The sequence below is a fragment of the Pygocentrus nattereri genome, chromosome 20 (assembly GCF_015220715.1).
Source record: "Pygocentrus nattereri isolate fPygNat1 chromosome 20, fPygNat1.pri, whole genome shotgun sequence".
In the NCBI taxonomy this organism is placed as follows: domain Eukaryota; kingdom Metazoa; phylum Chordata; class Actinopteri; order Characiformes; family Serrasalmidae; genus Pygocentrus; species Pygocentrus nattereri.
The window spans coordinates 5161154-5181699 of NC_051230.1; the positions used below are offsets into that span (position 1 = coordinate 5161154).

Below are 20546 nucleotides of genomic sequence, written 5' to 3' on the forward strand. Positions count from 1 at the left end.
GGCACTCGCGCAGGCACTCGCGCAGGCACTCGCGCAGGCACTCGCGCATCTACGAGACCAAACTAAACAAATGTGGATTGTGCTCGGGCCTTAAACTCAGCTCATTAAAAAGCTTCACTCCACACATTTTTCTTTGTTTATTTGCTGTACTTTTTTCTTTTATGCCCAGGTTTCATTGGCTGCTGCACGAATCCATTCAGACTGAGGCGTTGACCAGTTTACACTAGAATACCCTCAGAGTCTGGTTTAAAAAAAAAAACGGTTTAATAAACTCCGACCGGCCCGAAACGCTATCAGGAGGCCAAACACAGGAGTCTGTCCCCCTCACACACTGCTTGACTGGCTGCAACCTCAGTGGGCAGGGAGGGGGTGGAGCTTATACACTAGACTATAATCCCACATACAAATAACTGATTTCCCCTCTACGTCACTTGGGAATCCCATGCGTTTCATCTGAGCGGTTACATATTTGGAGCTTCGCAGAATGAAGACGACATCTTAAACAACGAACAATCACCATGAATCTAGACCTCAGAGCGAAAACCTCGATTTTAAAATGCGTATCGTTAATAACGTAACAATTAATCTGCACATCACAATGTATTGCTAATTTCTAGATCGGGGAAATTCACACCGACTTAATATCGGCCGCCCTTACGTCACAGATTTTCTTAATCATTTTAACATCAATGAAACACAGACGCCAGAATCTGAAAAGCCAAAGTGAGAAACGAGGGAGTCGTGGATCAAACCGCTCCTGGACCTTATCTCCCGGACGTCTTTACTTCACGGCTGAAATCAAAACCGGAGGCGCAGAAAAGTAAAAATGTTTCACAGCTTGACAAACAAGGGCGCTAATCTGTTTATGCTCCTGAAGGCATCAGAGAGAGGGAGCGTGCATGTGAGAGAGACTGAGACAGATAAGTGGGACACGCCACATTAAAGGTTAGCGCGTTCCGAGTGGGATTCGAGTCCTGCGGACGCCGCTCCTCATTCAGCCGCTCTCAGACAACAGAGCGGAACCTACACGGCTAACGTCAGGGAGTAATGAGCCGGTGAATGTGTGGTGCATGTGTTCATGTGTTCGGCTGTCAGCGTCAAATCCATCACAGAGCGCGGGTTCATCTAAAGGTCTGCGCCGTGTGAGACGCGTAATAGGCTCATTCAGTCGATCTGGGAGCGAGAGGCCCAAAAAAAACAAAAAACAACACACAAAAAAACAAAAGCAGCATTTAATCTAATGCTGGGATATTGATTTACTGACGATTATCAATAGTAGCTACGGTAAAATGCATCGCCCATTAGTTGGGCACATAAGCAAAATCTGAATTGTGGACATTCAAATTACAGCTTTACACAACTGTAGTTACTGCCGAAGTGCGCGCGAGTGTGTGTGTGTGTGTGTGTGTGTGTGTGTGTGTGTGTGTGTGTGTGTATATATATATATATATATATATATATATATATATATATATATATATATATATATATATTAAAAACAAAAACTCCTGTGTCGAGCTTATTATTATTGTTATTATTATCTATATGGTATTATTTTTGAGTTATTACTGAACAAATGAGCAGTTATTTATTTATTTGTTTGTTTGTTTGTTTATTTATTTATTTATTATTGAGAGCAGTAACTTCAGCACAGTAGGGTATATTACTGGGGGCAGTCGAGGGCTCGAGGTTAGGGAACCAGCCTAGGGAACCAGAAGGTCGCCGGTTCGATCCCCAGAGCTGACAACACACGACTGAGGTGTCCTTGAGCAAGACGCCTAACTCCCAGCTGCTCCCCGGGCGCTGCGGATAGGGCTGCCCACTGCTCCGGGCAAGTGTACTCACTGCCCCTAGTGTGTGTGTGTGGTGTTTCACTTCACGGATGGTGAAATTTCCCCGTTGTGGGACTAATAAGGGTCTCTTAATCTTAATCTATAACATCACTACATTAAATTACTCTATAGACAAATGGATAAGACAAAATATGTCTAATAAATAATGATGTGCCTTAATGTTTGGAAAGGAAATTACCCTAAAATTACACTAAATAAAGCATAATAAATATCATTAATAACTTCGTCCCGATTTACCTGTTTTTTTCTAAACTGTTTATCGCCCAAGAAATATCCATAATGTTAACTTTAAGAGCAAAAACACTCAACATCTTTAAAAAGTTCAGAAAACTTTTTTGGCCTCTATTTAATTGCTTCTTTGATTGTCACACCACTACACAGTGTAAAGGGCATTTGCTGGTTTTAAATAGTGTAAACAAATAAATAAGTTTTAAATAAATAAATAAACAAATAACTTCTACTGATTTGTGTGTTACTGCAGCTAAATACCACTACATCTAAACCTAACTCTAACCTTGACCTCAGTAGCCAAAATGCTTTTTTTTTTTCCTGCCCTTTTATTTTTTTTTAATAATAAAAGTAATTTTTGTTACTTTGAAAACATCTCAATCAAAATGTCCTCACTTGAGCAAAATTTTCATATAGTCCTATCATAGTGAGGACTTGGGGTCCTCACAAGTACAGCACAACAAGAACCCCCACACACAAAATAGTGTCGCATGATTTTCCTAAATATTTACAAACAAACAAACGATAAAATACAAAGTGCTATAATTTAGATCTAATGGCACAAACAAGACGCCTGACTGCTTCTGATGCTCGACGCCGAACCTCCACCTCAAAATATCCTGAATACGTTGAACAACCTGTGAGGGACCCGAGTGTGTGTACATAAAACAAAGCCCACTCGGTCTCTCGTCACCCCGGTGACCTCAAGGCCAATTCTATTCAGACCTGACCCCAAACTGACCGCGATGTAACGCGTAACCGAGACGTCGCAAAAGGGCACATAATCAATGCGCCGAGCCGCTCTGCATTCAGCGCCGCTCTTACCCCCTCGCTGCATCACCTTGAGCCAGAGAGAGGAAAAGGAACGAGGACAAGAACAGGAGCGCCTGCAGGTTGGGAGCTGCTGAGCGTATGTAGAACCAGCGTCAGCAATTAAAGAGCCAACAAGACCTGCGGGACAAACCCTACACTACACACCTACGGATAAAACCAAAGGCTTCATCATCCGGAAATAAGGCTGCGCAATATAATAGATCATTATCGGGATTTCGATCCTTTCCGATCCCACCAAGGCTTCAAATATCTAAACACCTGCCTTTCCCGGCTCTAAGCATCCTGACCAATCACCTCGTTTCTGACGAGGGTTTCCACGGAGTACTGATCAATCATCTCATTGGTTTGACCACAAATGGTAGATCTTTTGTCAGAACAATGCAGGCCACGTGGCAAACTAAGGGGAATCCCACCAATTTCTCACAGTGGAGGGGATGGGAACCAGACGAGCGAAGAGTCTAATGGCTCTAACTGCTCCCTCACAAACTTTGTTTTGCGAAAGATTTGAAAGGTTCTGTCCCTCTTATTCTCCAGGGTGTATTTTGGTTTGTCCTTCTGACCAAATCATAAGGCATATTATTCAGTAACTGCATGAAATGAATGTAAATTATTTTATTTTTTTGTAAAATTTCCCTCAGATGAACAGGACGTGTGTTTTATGATCTACACACATCACTATGTGCTCACGGTTTAGTGCTGAAAGCCAAAAATCTCTGACGCTCTTTGTGTTATTTTCTAAAAGTGATGTTTCCAGAGCAGATCACTGAAGAGACGCCGTCTGTTTATAGTTTAGAGCCCAGATTTGGGGAAAAACGGGTCGACTTTCAGTAGAAAAACAAAGTTCAGCTTCTTTTATTATAAGGGTTTAAAATGACATCACCGTCTATTAGACTGGAGAGAAGAGCTACAGCCTCACACGACGCCCAGCTTCTGAATGGAGCTTATGAAATATGAACGTTATGAAGAACATGACCAAGTGCGTTTTGGACCCACCGGTGGTCTCGAGGAGTTGAAGAGGTAAAAAAATCTATTTCTTGAGTACATTCATGGAGGAGCACACGCTCCCCAAAGAAAACTCCAGGTTTTCCAGATCTACAACCATTCTACAGGGAGATTCACTCGAAAGAGGCCCCGGATATTCTGTAATAACTCTCACTAGGGCGAAGCGATCTGAATGAAGCAACGTGCAACGAGCTCCTCGGTATATGGAGCTTCGAACAAGCTGGGATGCCCCTGCGTCGGGGCGACGAGGTGGACGCTGGACAGCCTCCCGTTTAACCTCCCGGTGCAGACCTCGAATTCTCATCAGGATGGGATTTTTACAGTACACAGCATGCAAGGAGCACGGCAGGAATTCCGAGTCCTTCAGTATCAGTGTCATTAAAAAGGGGCTTTGGCCACCACTGTCGCCGGACCGGACACCACCAGACGTCTTCCGATGTGAAACTGCTGCTATTATATACGTCAAGTCATGCAGCGCATCTTTTTGGTTCAGATGGCTTCATCATAACAGGAGCTGCAACAGAACATTCAGGGCCTCTTTCGAGTGAATAAAGCCCAAGACACACCGGTCACTCCGCAAAATAAATAGTGTAGTAAATCATGAATCCCTGTTTCTCTCACCGCCACTGCCAAGACGTCAAGAGAGTCCACAGTGCACTCTTTCACGTCACTCCGAACGACTTCACAGCTTAACGACGGCAAGATTTGTGGAATTTCCCTTTAACGTGGTTGCAAATATCAAGGTTTTGCCGATATCTTGGAAACTCTGACAAGTCAGTCAAGGCAAGATTACCGGTAGCAATCTAGAACATTCTGAACATGCCTGAACCAATAACCGTCAATATAGTGAAACCTAGTGCTGGTGTGTTTATCGTCCAGGCATAAAAAGCTCTGTAAGCGTTCATATCGAGAACATATCTGGAACACAGTGTTCTGCAATCTGTCGGATCTGTGCATTCCAACAATACGCTACAGGAAGCGTGGGTGTTTTTCACCCACAACGTGAGAAGAGATGCAGCACAGCTCGTGGTCACGGTCACAAAAACACGAGAACAATGAAACGTTATGAACTTCACCACGTTAACGATTTCAGATCGACCCATTTTTGAACAACCTCATTAGTGCTTTCTATACATGCAGTGAGTGTAGCTGCCGCTTCCGACCGGCATTAGTTTAAGAGGTTTTGATATGACTGACGACGTGCAAAGTGGAGACGGCATTTCCCAGCAGAGAGGAGGCGTTATAACACCTCTACTACACGTGTAACTCTGTGCCTTTCAACCCGGGTCCTGTACATTTTCTCTTCTTTAACCTCCAACTCCATAGAACCACCCGTGGCTCCAAAACGCACCGAGTCATTCTTTACTTCATAACGTTCATATTTCATGAGCTCCGTTCAGAAGCTGGGCGTCATGTGAGGCTGTAGCTCTTCGCTCCAGTCTAATAGACGGTGACGTCATTTTTAAGCCTTATAATAAAAGAAGCTGAACTGGAAGTTCAACCCATTTTTCCACAAACGGAGCTATAAATTGGATCTCAGACGGCGTCTCTTCAGCGATATACTCTGTAAAAATGACTTTAATAAAAAAAAATCTAATATTTTTGGCTTTCAGCAGTAAATAAATAAGTAAATAAGCACATAGCAGTGTGTGTGTGTGTGTGGTGTGTGTGTGTGTGAGATCTCAAATTCACAGCTTTCACAAAAAATTTAAAATAAAAAAAATTTACATTTATTTCATGCAGTTACTGAATGATCTGCCTTATGATTTGGGCGTTTAAACTCCGATGGAAGATGCAAAATATACCTACGTGCATAAGAAGTTGAAGCACCTGAAACAACTAATTGGCTAATTAACGAGCCCTTCAGGAGCTGAAGAGGAATGAGCAGAACAAATCTTACACCAAGACCAGGGATGGACTCTGAAGATCAGACCCCACGTCTGGCGAATGGTGTTGGGTTCATTTCTGGCTGATTCCAGGTTGTTTAGGTTCTTCTGTCACAGCTGCGACTGAAAAGCTGCTCAGTGGTGACGACAGTTTGGGAATTTAGTGTAAGGAGCTGGAGAACGAACTGCCGGCTGAGCAGCGAGTGGGCGGAGCTCGTTACTCTGACGTAGCACCAAGCTGCTTGTTAAGGAGCTATAATTAGGAGGAAGGAACTGAACATTAAAACATATTAAACGCCGCGTTCACGGCCAGTTTATTCACTTCTTACTGTATTTATTTAACTGCTGTATTAAAGCAGTAGAGACACTCGAGGAGTGAGTTATCACCAATAACATCACAGTAACACTTGGGTACTGAAACAATAGCCAAGTATTTAAATGTGGTATAAATGACCTGAACCTTCAGTCCTCACTGGTAGAGAAGCAGCTCAGTAGCATAAAACTGCCAGCCCTACCCAACATAACACACACAGCGCCGTCTCGATTTTCTCACGTCCGAAGGTTGACCCGAACGAGAGGGAACTGGTTTTGACCCCGAAATGCCGGCAGCTGTGAAGGGGCAACACTGGGGTTACAAGTGCTCATAATGCTGACTCTTACATCATTAACTGGAACCCCACCCTCTTAATGTGTCTCCCACTCACATATACTCCTTCTCCCCTTTCCGAAAGCAATGAGATTTCCTATCCATGTATCCATGACCTCCGTTTGACTCTGCACCCCCCCCCCGGCTCCCCACATATGCCCCGGCAGTGACCCCCTATCAGAGAGAGACTGGGGGATCGAGTTTGAATGGAGAAGTGTGACACAGTAATTCGGCTGTTGAGTACACAAATCTCTCCGCGTTGAGCCGGGGTCAAAGCCGGTGCTTATCCATTCGTTTTGGCCCTTTTCCCTGCCTCTCTCCCTCGTTTCCAGCACCTGAGGCAAGCAAGGCACACCTCCCGACATGAGTAGAAGAGATGTAGGGGTGGACAATGTGGCATTTACATTTTTCTGTACTTCACTGAAAACTACACGCATCGTTAAACAGGGGTGCTGTTTAAACCGATTTACTGCAGTGCAGTGGGTGTGAAATGTAGGGATGGGTGTTAAACCTGTACTACGCAGTTCCTACCTGGTCAGCAGAAAAACCTCAAGCTCTAGCAATCACAGCACACATCTACAGACAGCTCTACACCTCCAGGTACGGCGTTAGAACGTCCATGGCCTCCTTTTGACTCGGCGACCCCTCCGCTCAAACATGCCAACAGTCCCCAGCGTTTCAACTGCAAGTCTAAACCGGCAGCTTCTTGGTTTAAATGTTCCAGTTCCACCTTAAATGCAGCAATGACACCCCGGCGCCTCAGTCGTTTTAATAAGTGCCGCACCGTTTAAGGAGGAATGGGAAAACTCAAACAAAGCTGGTGAACAAGAAGTCAGATATTAGAAAATGTTTCCAGCGGTAAAAGAATAATTAAGATATTCTGATGCCTAAATTTTATTTATATATACTTACATATAAAATCATGCATATGTATTTTATTCAGTATAGACTCAGCTTTATTATATATATGTATATGAGTTGTGACAATTCTGGCTCCACTGAGTCACATTAAAAGTATAATTTTCGCCAGTATTGATTTATTGATGTAAGTATTGATTAAATCCTAGCGATTTGCCTACGGTGGTTGATATTTTCAGCTGTAGGGTCTTTTCACTTTGAATCCCTTCATATCTTTTCAGGTCATGTCTTTGTTTTGGCACCAAATTATGGAGAATAGCCTCACTAAGAGTATCGATAAGTACCGATACCGATACGCAGCATCTTTACTGATAATCAGGAGCAATAAAATCCTCACAACAGCCACTGCGGTGAAACGCTAAATGAAAATTGTTTTTTCAAAAAAAAAAAATAATAATAATAATAATAATAAATTTACAAAAGGGAACAAAAAAAAAAAAAAAAAAAAAAAAAAAAAAAAAAAAAAACACACAACAGAAAAAAGTCGGTTCCCACCATAACAGACAGATGCAAATGCACTAAGGCTTCCCTCTACAGTTCTACAGGCTACTCAAACTTTAAGTAGGTTCATTTCTTTACTACTTTCACTGCACATCTCTGACGCCTTTGCACTTGTCAAGCAGTAATAAATGAATGACCATTTCCTGAAAGCAACCCAGACATGCAACAACTGCTGGGACAGTGAGCTTCTTTATAACACCACTGGCTTTCTGGGGCAGTCGTGGGCTGGAGGGATCCAGCCTCGTAACCGGGAGGTGCCGGTTCGATCCCCAGAGCCGACAGCACATGACTGAGGTGTCCTAGAGCAAGACACCTCACCCCCAACTGCTCCCCGGGCGCTGCGGATTGGGCTGCCCACCGCTCCGGGCAAGTGTGCTCACTGCCGAGTGTGTGTCTATTCACTAGAGTGTATGTGGCGTTTCACTTCACGGATGGGTTAAACGCAGAGGTGGGACTAATAAGGGTCTCTCTCTTTTTTTATTTACAATACTGAGATTAAAGGACTGCAATACACAAATTAGTATTACGCATCAATAAATCTGCAATAACACTAAAAAGCTGCCAAGCTGAAGTCACTTTCTCGTCCACCAGCTTCTCGTTCGTGTTTTCCCGTTTCACCTCAAACGGTTCAGCAGTTAGTCTCTGGCTGCAGCATCACCAGGGAGCTGGAAGATTGCTCCAAAAGTGTGTTGCAGAGCCAACAACGGTAGCAGGAGCCGAGGTCCTTCAGCACCACACACACACAACGGTCATACGGCATCAGAAACCACGCGAGCAGGTTTATTAGACAACGACTAAACGGTTGGAGTGAAGTGTGAGAGATGACGCAGGACATGCAGCTCCCCATGGTGCTTCCAGCTTACATTACTTGCAGCAGCATTAGCCTTGAAGCTCCAGCACAAAACCCAAAAAGCAAACTCCCATGTCCGGAGAATTTGGGTGGAAGTGCGTTACTCGATTTTTTTATTACCATGAAGCAAAAACCTGCAGAAAGTCAGGAACGTTGGAGGATATGTGGGGAGCCGGAAGCCAGTCACCGAGATGCATTTCGGGAATGAAAGATGACAAAATCTGTAAAGTTATGGTTAAAATGGGTGAACTCTATGAAGTCTGTAGGACCAGAGCTTGGAGAGGTACAATGTGAGCGAGTACTCCTTTTTTTTTTTCCCCCCCTCCTTCTTCTTACCTGACCCTTATTTTTTACCCCCAGGCATCTTCAGCTTTTAATGTACACAGTCATGTTTTCTTTTACAGAAATGTCAAAAAGAAGGGAAAAAAACTATTTTTAAAGAATAAAAAAAAGAGATACAGGTCAGAAAGTGTATGAAAGGATACACAGGGTGAGTCAAAAGTCACAGGACGCCGTTTTATTTCATTTTTATGCCGTCACAAGCCTCCACGACGCGGCGCTGAAGGTGGTGGTGGCTGTGGATTTTCTCCGCATACCCAGTTTGAGATGCCCCCAGAGATAAAAGCCGATAATAAAATTAAAGATAAAAATAAAACCTGTCCTGTGACTTTTGCCTCACCCTGTATAATTGGACACTCTCAGAAAAAAAGGTGCGACACCGTCACCGAGGCAGGACCCTTCTCGTCACTGGGGTGGTACCCTCAGGGGTCCGTCTCAGTACCTTTAGTCAGGGAACATATCTGAACCATAATCCACTGAAGTGATATTTTCCAAGTTGTGCTGACTCCGCACCCCCCGCCTCGCCTCCAGGCTTTTATTAAATGGTTGTTTTAAAACATTAGTTTATAAAAAGATACAGATATCTACTTTTCCACTGGGAAAAACTGATTTAAGGTGCACAACTGAACCTTAAAACCACTGCTGTACCTCTGAGGGAACGTTTACACTGTTAGTACCTTGATGAACGAATCAGGGACCTGCATGGCACCTTTATTTCTAACAGTGCATGTTGTCATTGCATGCTTACGAATGTGTGTGTGGGGGGGGGGGGGGGGGGGGGGGGGGGGGACTTGATTTTCCAGCGAACTATCGCTTTAAAGCCTGCAGCACTGAAGCTCCTACTCAAAGCGCAGACCGGAGGAGGGTCCGTCTCAGAATAAAACGCTACGCACCACATCGCTGTGACAGTAGACACCCTGCAGCCCACATCCTCAATGCCGCGGCCCAGATCTGACATGATAAGCGCGTGCATCTGGCGTGTGTGTGTGTGTGTGTGCGCGAGCGCGTTCTTGTGCGTTCGTTTTGCCTCGAGGGAGCGGAGCGTAAGGCAGGGCCGCTGTTTATCGGGTTACAAAAGTGGGCGTGTGCCGGGTTCTCCTGTCGCCTGCAAGTCTGCCAGCGCCTTTCTTCCCTCTCTTTCTGAGCTCAGAGAGGAGAGAGAGAGACTGTGTGCGCATCAGTGTTGCGTAACGTCAACAGTTCAGCGCTTTTTGGTTTTTTTTTTGTTTATATAAACATCACAATATGGCAAACAAACATCCAAACGCTTCACGGAGAACAGTTTAATATGCCACCTTTCAAAGCTTCTCTACTCCTTGAGACCACCAGTGGGTCCAAACCGCAATTGGTCATGTTCTTCATAACGTTCATATTCCATGAGCTCCATTCAGAAGCTGGGCGTCGTGTGAGGCTGTAGCTCTTCTCTCCAGTCTAATAGACGGTGATGTCATTTTAAACCCTTATAATAAAAGAAGCTGAACTTTGTTTTTCTACTGAAAGTCGACCCGTTTTTCCCCAAATCTGGGCTCTAAACTATAAACAGACAAACAAATTCACACCAACTTCCAATAAGTTGAATTCTTATTTAAAAAGCCCTACGATATGCGGACATTGCACCGCGCCTGTAGGTGAACCAAACCGTGCCAGGCAAATTTGACAGTACGAAGCCGTCCCTGGGGCGGGACCCCTCGTCCCTGGGGCGGGACCCCTCGTCCCTGGGGCGGGACCCCTCAAGGCTCCGTCTCAGTGCCTTTAGTCAGGGAACATAACTGAACCATAATCCACTGAAATGATGTTTTCTAAGCTGTACTGACTCCACACCCACCGCCTCGCCTCCAGGCTTTTATTCTACTGTCGCGTTTTTAAAAATTAGGTTATAAAAAAAAGTAACAAATACAAACTTTTCACCTGGAATTAAACACTGTACACTGCTGTACATTGGAGGGATCATTTATATTGTTTGTACCTCGACGAATGAAAAATGTATGAGAACCTTCATTTCTGACGATGTATGATACTGCGATATTACTGCCAACACTCTGAAACACTCTCGCTGTTTTTTAATCAAACAAGTTGCCGTTTCGCCTGAGATTTTTTCCCCCCAACAGCTACAAAAACGAATCAGTGAATTCTGACTATAATGCAAAGACAGGAATCCCCGAAATGCACAGAACCGTGTGAAAGTCTGAGGCACCCAAGACACATTTTCAAAATCTATTTATTTGGGAAGTTTGTGTTTATTTGCTGAGAAAAGTGTTAATATTAGAATAAAATTCATAGAATATTAATTAATGATGACAGACAGACAGACATTTTCTGGATGTTGGTGTGTTTGTGTGTTTGTTTACCCATCTCCAAGCCTCTCCTCAAGGAAGCCCAGTATGATATGTAGTTATAAAGCAGCTCCTGGTTTGACCAATCAGTGCTCTGTAAATTGAGCTCATGATGTCATTGATGATATTAACGAGTCTCTGTGGCGGCTGTGAAGGTGTCCAGGAAAAATATGGACCCGAGAAATTCATTACTGTTTATTGTTTTTATGAATGCGACTTTATTCTAATGTATATTGTGATAAACTCACTGATGAGGTCAATTGTTTAAAACGGGCTTAGATGCCTAAAACCTTCGCACGGTACTGTACACCTAGCAACACGTCACCATGCATGAGTGTCATTATCTTATACGCACAGTGTAATTTTCCTTAATACAACACTATAAACCATGATAAGAGGAGAGGTAATTACCATGATCATACATTTTTATACTGGCACATGTATAACAAACAGAATTTCACCAGTAAAAATCCCTCATAGTCCGGGTTTAGGATTCATTTGGATCTGGGAATCAGCCAGTAAGTATTTTTATAAGTATTAACTATTTTTAAACACCCATCACACGAGGACCTGCGTCACCTTAAGGTCACAACTGAATTACAAGGTCGAAACGCACATAATGCAACAGACATACCTCAAGCAATCTGACACTCCTGCACATTCAATTTGCATGAAAGCAAATCTACTAGATCAGCTCCAGGAGTCCAATAATGCAGTATAATGTATTGCACTGTTCAATACAAGCTTCTCAAACCTATAGGCAGAAGCCAATGAACAACAGATTGAAGCAAATAAGCTCCTCACAGTTCAACATTGATGATTACGCTGCATGAAGTCCAACGCCAAATTAAACGAGCTCGTCCAAAATTCAGGCTCCTCTGAAAACACTGCATCCTCTTTACCTCAGCAGGGATTTTAAAAAAAGCACCTTCTCATGAGAAGCGAGCTGGAAACACTAACGTTGTTCCTACGCCGACGCTCTTACTTACTCGGGACTTCAGTGCATCGCATCATATCAAACTACATTATGCATGATGTGAATTATTACACTCCTAATCAGCACCGTTACATAACACCAGCCACACGCTCAGGAAAAACTGTGCCGACACGTCACCGGGGAGTACCCCTCATCACTGGGGTGGGACCCTCAAGGGTGCATCTCAGAAGCTGTAGTCAGGGAACATAACTGAACCATAGTGAAATGATACTTTCTAAGCTGTACTGACCGTAATAAAGGAGTGAAACGCATCTTCTAGATCAGGGGTCTTTCATTAAAATCCAATAAGGTCCCGTTAGAGAGAATTTCCTCAAGCGAAGGTCCAGAACATCACGTCTAACTTGTATTATGACCGGCGCCATATACTGTTTACTGAAGTAGCCGAGTAGGAATATCAGCATCTTATACAGTCGACAGCTGAATATCAGATCAACTAAAGTCCGGTTCGGTCAGATTTCAGTCATATTTATGGTCAGTTTCCTCTTTTTAGGGAACGGCATGTGGAATAACTTCCCTCTGACTCACTTTCTTCTCTGACTGCTGTTTCTCGCCCTGTGTGGCGTCACTCACTCGAGTCTCGGTGCTCATCGTAATGCACAGATCTGATTGGCTGAGTAGCGTCACGTGATATTTATAACGCATGCAATTGGTCTGCGAGTCTCCCGGGCTGCTAAATTGGTACCATAAAAGCTAGAAAAGTTACGCTGATTAAAACAGGACCACCCGAAATTAAACGATTCTCCATAGTTTATCGGTTACATGTCCAGGTCTGCACAGGACACTGTCTGGGTCCGGACTCGGCCCACCTATTAGTGACCTCTGATCTAGATGATGCAGGTTCAAGTAAAGGTGGTATGATGTTTAAATTAAAATTATAAATAAATAAAAAATGAAAAGCAGAGGCATGAAGTTTGGGTTTTACATTACATTCATGTCTTCTGTGACTTTATTGGGTTTATTGGACGCGGAGTCTCCCCATCACCCGATCACTCAAGCGCATGTAAACGCATTGATCGGATTACTGACAATCTGATTTTCGGCAGTTATCAGATTACGGAGTGCATGTAAACACACGTCCTGACTACCCTGTGGTAAACATTAGACAGTCAACCTGAAACAACATCGTTGGGTGACCACCAGATCAGAACTTACCTTTGCGGTCAGGCAGGTAATTCTGAAATCAAAGCAAAGCAAATCGATGCAAAACAAAAACGACTCCACCAAACTAACGTCCTCTGGAAAAAAAAATTCTTTAATAATGACGTAAAAATCAGTGACGCCTTCACATCAGAGCTATTATAAAGGAGAAGCTACGTTCTCGTTCAAAGCCGATACCACTAGTGTAACGTCTTCCCGACTAAAGCTGCGTTCACATTACAAGCCCCACTGCTCAAATCCGATCTCTCTGACAGGATGGCTCACGCTCGTTTAGCTAAGTGACTCAAAATCGGTCATTAACGTGAATGAATCACGTGAGCCACGTGCATCACCAGCTAAACAGACCGAGTCAGAACGAGCTTCGTTACGAAGATAATTAACTCCGATCAGCTCTCAGCTTCATTATTAGAGCGAGAAGAAGGAGGGAAAAGGCGAGATCGGCTGCTTTTCCACCTTTTAGCTTCTGTTCGGCGCTGTTGCCATGGTGATGCTGAATGACGGCACACGTGCAACGGAGAAAAAGCGCATGAATTCCGATCTGAGCGTCACATTCAGGTCACATGGCCACGAATCGGATGCGTATCTGATCTAGGACCACGTATGAAAGTGGCCCGATTTGAAAAGATCGGATGTGCGTCCACACGGCCCTGAAAACATCAGATCTGAGTCACATCAGGGCAAAAAAAAAAAAATCGGATTTGTGCCACTTCGGCCTGGTAACTTGACCGAACCCCAAGGCGGCTTCTGACGTGTCTAATATAACAGAGGTGTGAAAAGGGCCTATTCAGGGGATTCAGTGACCTTCAGGGGAAATACGTACGCAGTATCGTGTTGGGAAGTTTTGATCACAGACAGCGGTGATTTTCACAAACGGCCAGTAGCGAAAACAGACTAGAGCCGGAATTCCTTATCTGGGCACATAATGCCAAACACCCAATGACAAAACATCCTCAGGAGGTTCGTGACACCATCCTTGGTATCGATATCAAAGCCAAAAACTCTGGTATTGTGACGGCCCTACTGAGCGCACACACGCAGCCCCACCAGCGCCATATGCTGAATACAGCTCCGTCTCAATGACACGCACTCCTGTTCTCCCTATTTAAGCTCCTACATTGTCTCTCTCTCTCTCTCTCGCTTCTGCAATGTCTCTCTCTCTCTCTCTGTCTCTGTCTCTCTCTCTCTGTGAGCAGTCGTGCAGCTGGTGGCCAGCTTCAGCAGGATGTGAAGAAAAAAGAAAGAGGGAAGGGAAAAAAAAATAAAAAATCACGTGAGCCCCCCCCCGCCCCCCTCGTCTTTTTCTCTCTTCCCTTCCACGCTCCAGCCCCTCCAGTGTTTCAGCTGCAGGCAGCGGCTGGAAAACAGCCCTGGCAGCCACCCACGTGCCTCAGAGCTCCGCAGCCTCTCTCTCTCCTCCTCTCCCTTCACTACAATCCACCTCACAGGACGTCTCCACCTAAAAATTTAATTCAACACTACAGGCATGAGTAATACTGCACTACAACATTTCCATTTCTCTCAAAAAAATAAAAAAAAGAGTACAAAGGCACATCACGTCCAGGTAAGCAGGGCTTGTAATGCTCCAACACACGTACAGCGTTCGTTTGGTATCAAAAAGATCAATTACGTGGTCAAAAAGAGCTTCCCGGGACAAAACTGATCGTCAGCGACACCAATTTCAAACAACAATATCATATCTTAACGATGCTGGTCTCATGGGACCGCTCCACCAAAATTACAGCTCACAAACACCCAGGCTTATGGGCAACAACCCTGCAGGGCAACTCCTCCAAAAATGGATCTAGTCAAAGTTTTTCTACATTTTATTGGCGTTTCTGTGCCGGCATCAGCAGATACGTACATTATTTATATATATAAAAAAAAAGTTTTTATTTAAGATTATTCTGCCATCACTACATCTAACTGAGCTCAACCACATCCAGTTGGGCAGGACTGATCCACTCTTGAGCCACTGGCATTGTCTGGACTAAAGCTCACACTTAACCAATAATATGATGAAATCTTCTACCGCTGGGCTGGTTAGAAACTGGCTGTACTGAAACGTGCAGTTGCTCAGTGACTATACACACACACACACACACACACACACACACACACACACACACACACACACACCCCATCACGATGAGGACGTGATGATTTCATATTAAAACTGCCCACCGGGCCAACAAAACAACGAGGAACATCCTCAGATGTACTCAGCACTGCAATACTACACCAAGTCCCATGAGAACAAACAAACAGGATAAGTTCACACCAGCCTGACATCCAATCAGCCACCCGCTACTATAGTTACTGTCCACTGGTTGTTGCTGTTTATGGTCCATGCAGGTGATCAAGTTGACAACACCCATCGCGTTCTCAGAAAAGCGTATTGCGACGTAATTCATCAAAGCAACGATGTTATATTGTCATGTTACCCAACCCGAACATCTGGTCCCAACACCTCCTCTCCTAACATTAATCCAGAAAAATCATCCCTAGCCTCTCTTTCTCTTCTCAACGACAGAAAGGAGGACCACTCCTCCGAAATGAGCCCAACAGGCTCCGCTTTGCAGTTAAATTCCACCAAAATTTCACGTTTCATCTCCGCTCCAGAAGATTCGGGAACGATCTCGTCCTCCGGGGTCTCCGCCTGCTGGCTCCATCACGGACAGCACTACGAAAGAAACTGGCACTTTATTTCAAACACAATCGGCACAGTCGCGACGTGTGAACCTTTCAGTCCGGTACCAACAATAATTACCCAAGTCAGCTCTAGCTGTGTTTCCATATACTACGGGAAATAAAAATAGACGGAAATACGGAATAAAATCGGCAAAACTTGCAAAAAGTCCGGACACTTATGGTGGATCATTTTCTGCCAATAAAACGAACTGCAGTTGTCGTGACCTGATCAGGAACCGGTGGACAAATAACGAAATCAAACTGCACATTTTTCCCATCAAAGAAACACAACAGTGATAAGCGAAAGGAAAACTGACGTCGCCCGACTCCGATTAACGGACATTTCTTGATCAGCTCCGTTACCACACAGTTAAATAACAGCCGCTCCAAAGTTAATGATTCCCCTGTGCACTCGCTTCACATTCCCCTGAAGCGTTCCTACAAACGTGAGAGTTTCGTCCTCCTGTACGGAGCTGAACGGAAAACTGGCGACCAAACGACATTTAAAAACATCTGTGGTATAAAACGTGGAGAGAACTAGCCTGACACCTTCCCTTCACCCTAACTGACCCGGGGAAAATCTAAGTTTAAGTGAACTTCAGTTTCAGTCAGCTGCAAAATTTCATTATAAATTTATCCCTTAAGCGTTTAACTTAAATAATAAATACTCAGGATGTTTTATGCAAGTAGCCTCTGGTCTCAGACTGCATGTCATAACAATCTGACCACTATTTTCTATGACCACAAGCAGTCTAAGCGACCTACAGGTTGTTTTGCGGCAAATTCTGCCGTTACGGCCACATGACGAAACAATGCACTGCAATATCTGCTCAAAACACGCTGACTGGTGGTTGGTTAGTGTAGTGGGTAACACCTCTGCCTTCTACGCTGTAGACTCGGGTTCAATCCCCACCCTACACTATACCAATAAGGGTCCTTGGGCAAGACTCCCAACACCACCTTGGCCTACCTGTGTAAAATTATCAAGGTGTAAGTCGCTCTGGAGAAGAGCATCAGCCAAAATGCTATGAATGTAAACGTTAAATCCATATTGTACACATGGATATGCTGTAAATAAATGTCTTTAAATGCGTCAGAGGCTGTAAAAGCAGAAGTCAAGGCTGGCACGTGAAAAAGAAACCGAAAGACGGCTGGGCGTTACAGTGCGGGAGGGGTTTGAGCTGAACACCACGCTACATTCGCCCCCCAGCGCTCTAATGTGGTTTCATTAAGGAAAGAACAAGCTTGTTATGAAAGTGTGCTTCTAGGTCACGTCCAGAACATGTACACAATCCACGTAAGAACGCTCCACCGTTCAGTCGGCCGAGACAAGCTTCTTCAGTTTAGTCACAGAGGAGAAGAATTTAGGTGACAGGCTTTCGTTATTTGAAGATACATCAGAAAAAAAAGAGCCTTAGCTGTGCAACTTGGATCTTCTCTACATCAGAACTGGTCCACAGAGCCAGCGTCTTGTGCCAACAGGACAGGGCAAAATCAAAAGGAGCACGACTGTAATAACAGCCCTCATGTGTTTTACGGTGCTTCCAGGGCGACCAAACGAAGACCAACTAACCCCAACACATTCCAGAGACTACAGTCAGCTCTAGCACATTCTGGAAAAACAAACATCAAGCCAAGTCCTCTCGTGTGAACGTTCTAGAGCAGGTTTGCCCTGCTCCGGTTCTGGAGAGCCTTAGTCCAGCACAATTTGGTTGTAAGTCATGTAAAAATCAACTATCTCTGGTATATAAAACCACGTCAATGTTATAAGGGAACCTTATTTAAAAATAACACGCCAGACAGAAGCTGAGATTTGACCTAGATTTGATCATTACTGTAACGGTAAATGCGGGTGAAATTAGTCCTAAACGCCTGAGCTTATAAACGTTTATACAGGGCGATTCAAAAAGGTTCATCCGATTTCAAAGCGTCATGTTTTTACCGCCATGATGCGCCGAGGAGCCAATCACAATCCAATTGTAAGAGGGGGTCAGAGAGTTTCTCACTGTCACCAGAAGACGGCTGCCTTCGGTCGGAGAGGAGACGAGACCCCTGAGCAAAACGTTCTGCGTTCTCCACGTCTATAAGAGTGAATCCGTCAGAAATGAGCAGCGGGATTTTCATCAGCAGTGAAGCTCCAGCAGCTCAGAGCGTTCGGCGCTGGTTCCACAGCACTGGATGATCTCCGAAATCCCACTGAAAGCGCCGTGAGAGCAGAGACGCCCGACACGCTCAGTCCAGTCTGGGAGGAGTTTGACTGTGGTGTTGATGTCGTCCGTACAGCTGGAGGAGGTTCAGACTGAGACCTTGTAGAACTACATAATAAACTTTACGCTCATTTAAACCGTTTACAGGTTACTGCACTGATCTGTGACGATTTACAAGAGAAATCAATCGTTTTGAAATCAGATGAATCTTTTTGAATCACTGTTTATCGGCATAAGCAGATATACACACAAAACGTTAAATAGCAGAACTGGCACACATTTCCTATAATCGGCGCATCCTTAAATACATATAATAGGAAATAATTCTCCACCTAGGCCTCTAACGTTGTCCCTTTGGGGGTTATAAAATATGAGCGGTCCAAAAAAAAAGTCAAAGCCAATGTGTACGACTGCTTTTTTCAACATATTAGTGGCCAGAAAATGCAAAAAAATCCCCTATAAAATTTGGTCATGGACACTAAGAACTTCACGCCTGGAATCGTGACCCCTGGACTACAGAACAGATGTGTGCATGTTTCCTCCTTACCCGATCCTTCTCGTGCGGCAGCAGGCGGACAGGGGGCAGCGAGTCCAGCGAGACGCAGCCGGTGCCGTCGTTCTGGGAGCTGCGGCTGACCTGCCTGAAGAGCGGCCCCTGCTTGACCACTCGCCCGTGGGCTACGGCCCGCTTCAGCGCCAGCCTGAGCTGCTGGTGGAACAGGCCGGGCCCCATGGAACCACTGCCCGAGAGGTAGCCGGCCACATCGGCCTGGCACTTTAGGAAGCGCTCGATGCTCTTCAGGGACGAGCCTCCAGCCTCATGGAGCCCCTCCAGGGCGCGTTTGATCAGCTTGTTCCAGTCCAGGCCTGGTTTTTTGGAAGAACTAGAGGTGCTGCTGCTTCCTCCACCTCCACCTCCACCACCACCGCCGGCGCCACCCCCACCGCCACCTCCACCTCCACCCCCACCTCCACCTCCAGCACCAGCACCAGCACCGCCTCGCGGCTTGGGAAGAGCCAGACGGCCCGGATTGTCCGGATCCTTGTAGGAATTGAGGCCCTTGTTGGACACCTTAAGGATGGATCCATCTTTGACGCTGAGCTCAAGGTGTTCCAAGACCGTTTTGCGGTCCAGGCCGTGCGACATAGACACGGCATTGCAGATCCGCTCCTCTGAAGGCCTTTGCTTTTGCTTCTTGACCTTCCTGATGGCCTCCAGAATCCAGCTGGTGTACAGCGGATTAGCTAGCTTCACCATGGCTGCGTTTGGGTACAAACAAACACTCAAACAAACACAGAAAACCGCTCAGGAAGCACCCAGAGGCCTGAGCCCTGGAGCTGCCCGTTCCTCACCCTACTCCTCCTCCTCCACGTCCTGGGAGGCTATCCTTTGTCCCTGGGCCGTGTGGAAAGTCTCTCAAAGCCGGAGCAAAAGCAATGAGGCAGAGGGCTGATCACCATAGCATAAGCTTTCCCCCCCACCAACCCCCCCAACCCAAACACGAATCCTGCTACCCCAGCAACCCCCCTCCCGCCACGCTGGGTAGCACCAGAGCAAAGAGAGAATGCCCAATAGCGGCAGGAGTCCGGCACAATCCCCAAGAACGCAATCCCCAGTGTCCACACTGGCTTACTTTCCACTTCTCTCAGCCTCCAAGTCAACAGAGATGTGGAGTTATCCAGTAAAGTCAGAACGTCTTTTAGGTGAACTCTCAGTTCTGGAAAAAGGAAAAAAAAAAAAAAAAAAAAGAAGGAAAAAAAAATGAACTATTCAGAGAACGTGGACTTCATTCAGCAGTTCCCCTCTTTGCTGTCTTCCACTGCCTTTCTTTATCCTTCTACGTCCACTCTTTTTCACAGGTGGTCCAGAACAGATCTTTCTCTCGATGGGCGATCACCTCATGCCAAGGTGCTCTTCAGCCGCCGCTGAACCCTGTACACACAGAAACAGATATTAGAGACGGTGAAAACCCATTTTTCAACATTAAGATGCTAAAAAAGGTCTTTTCTTTCCCCTCTTGCTCAGGTCTACAACGGCAACCCCAACCCTAAACTCATGGCATTCGTGTGTTCCAAACAGCGTGCAGGTGTCGAAGTGTTACGGCG

At 45.2% G+C, this 20546-nt stretch overlaps 1 protein-coding gene across 3 annotated transcripts in view; it reads right to left on the reverse strand.

Annotated features, from left to right (window-relative positions):
• The window catches only part of kat6a (K(lysine) acetyltransferase 6A), a 66962-nt gene extending 47056 nt beyond the window's left edge, over positions 1-19906 (reverse strand). For all 3 annotated transcript variants that reach the window (XM_037531708.1, XM_037531707.1, XM_037531706.1), the window contains exon 1: positions 18988-19906. In XM_037531708.1, the coding sequence (XP_037387605.1) occupies positions 18988-19698 (711 nt within the window). In that variant the 5' untranslated portion in view covers positions 19699-19906. The remainder of the gene's footprint in view (positions 1-18987) is intronic.
• Between the last annotated feature and the right edge of the window lie 640 nt (positions 19907-20546).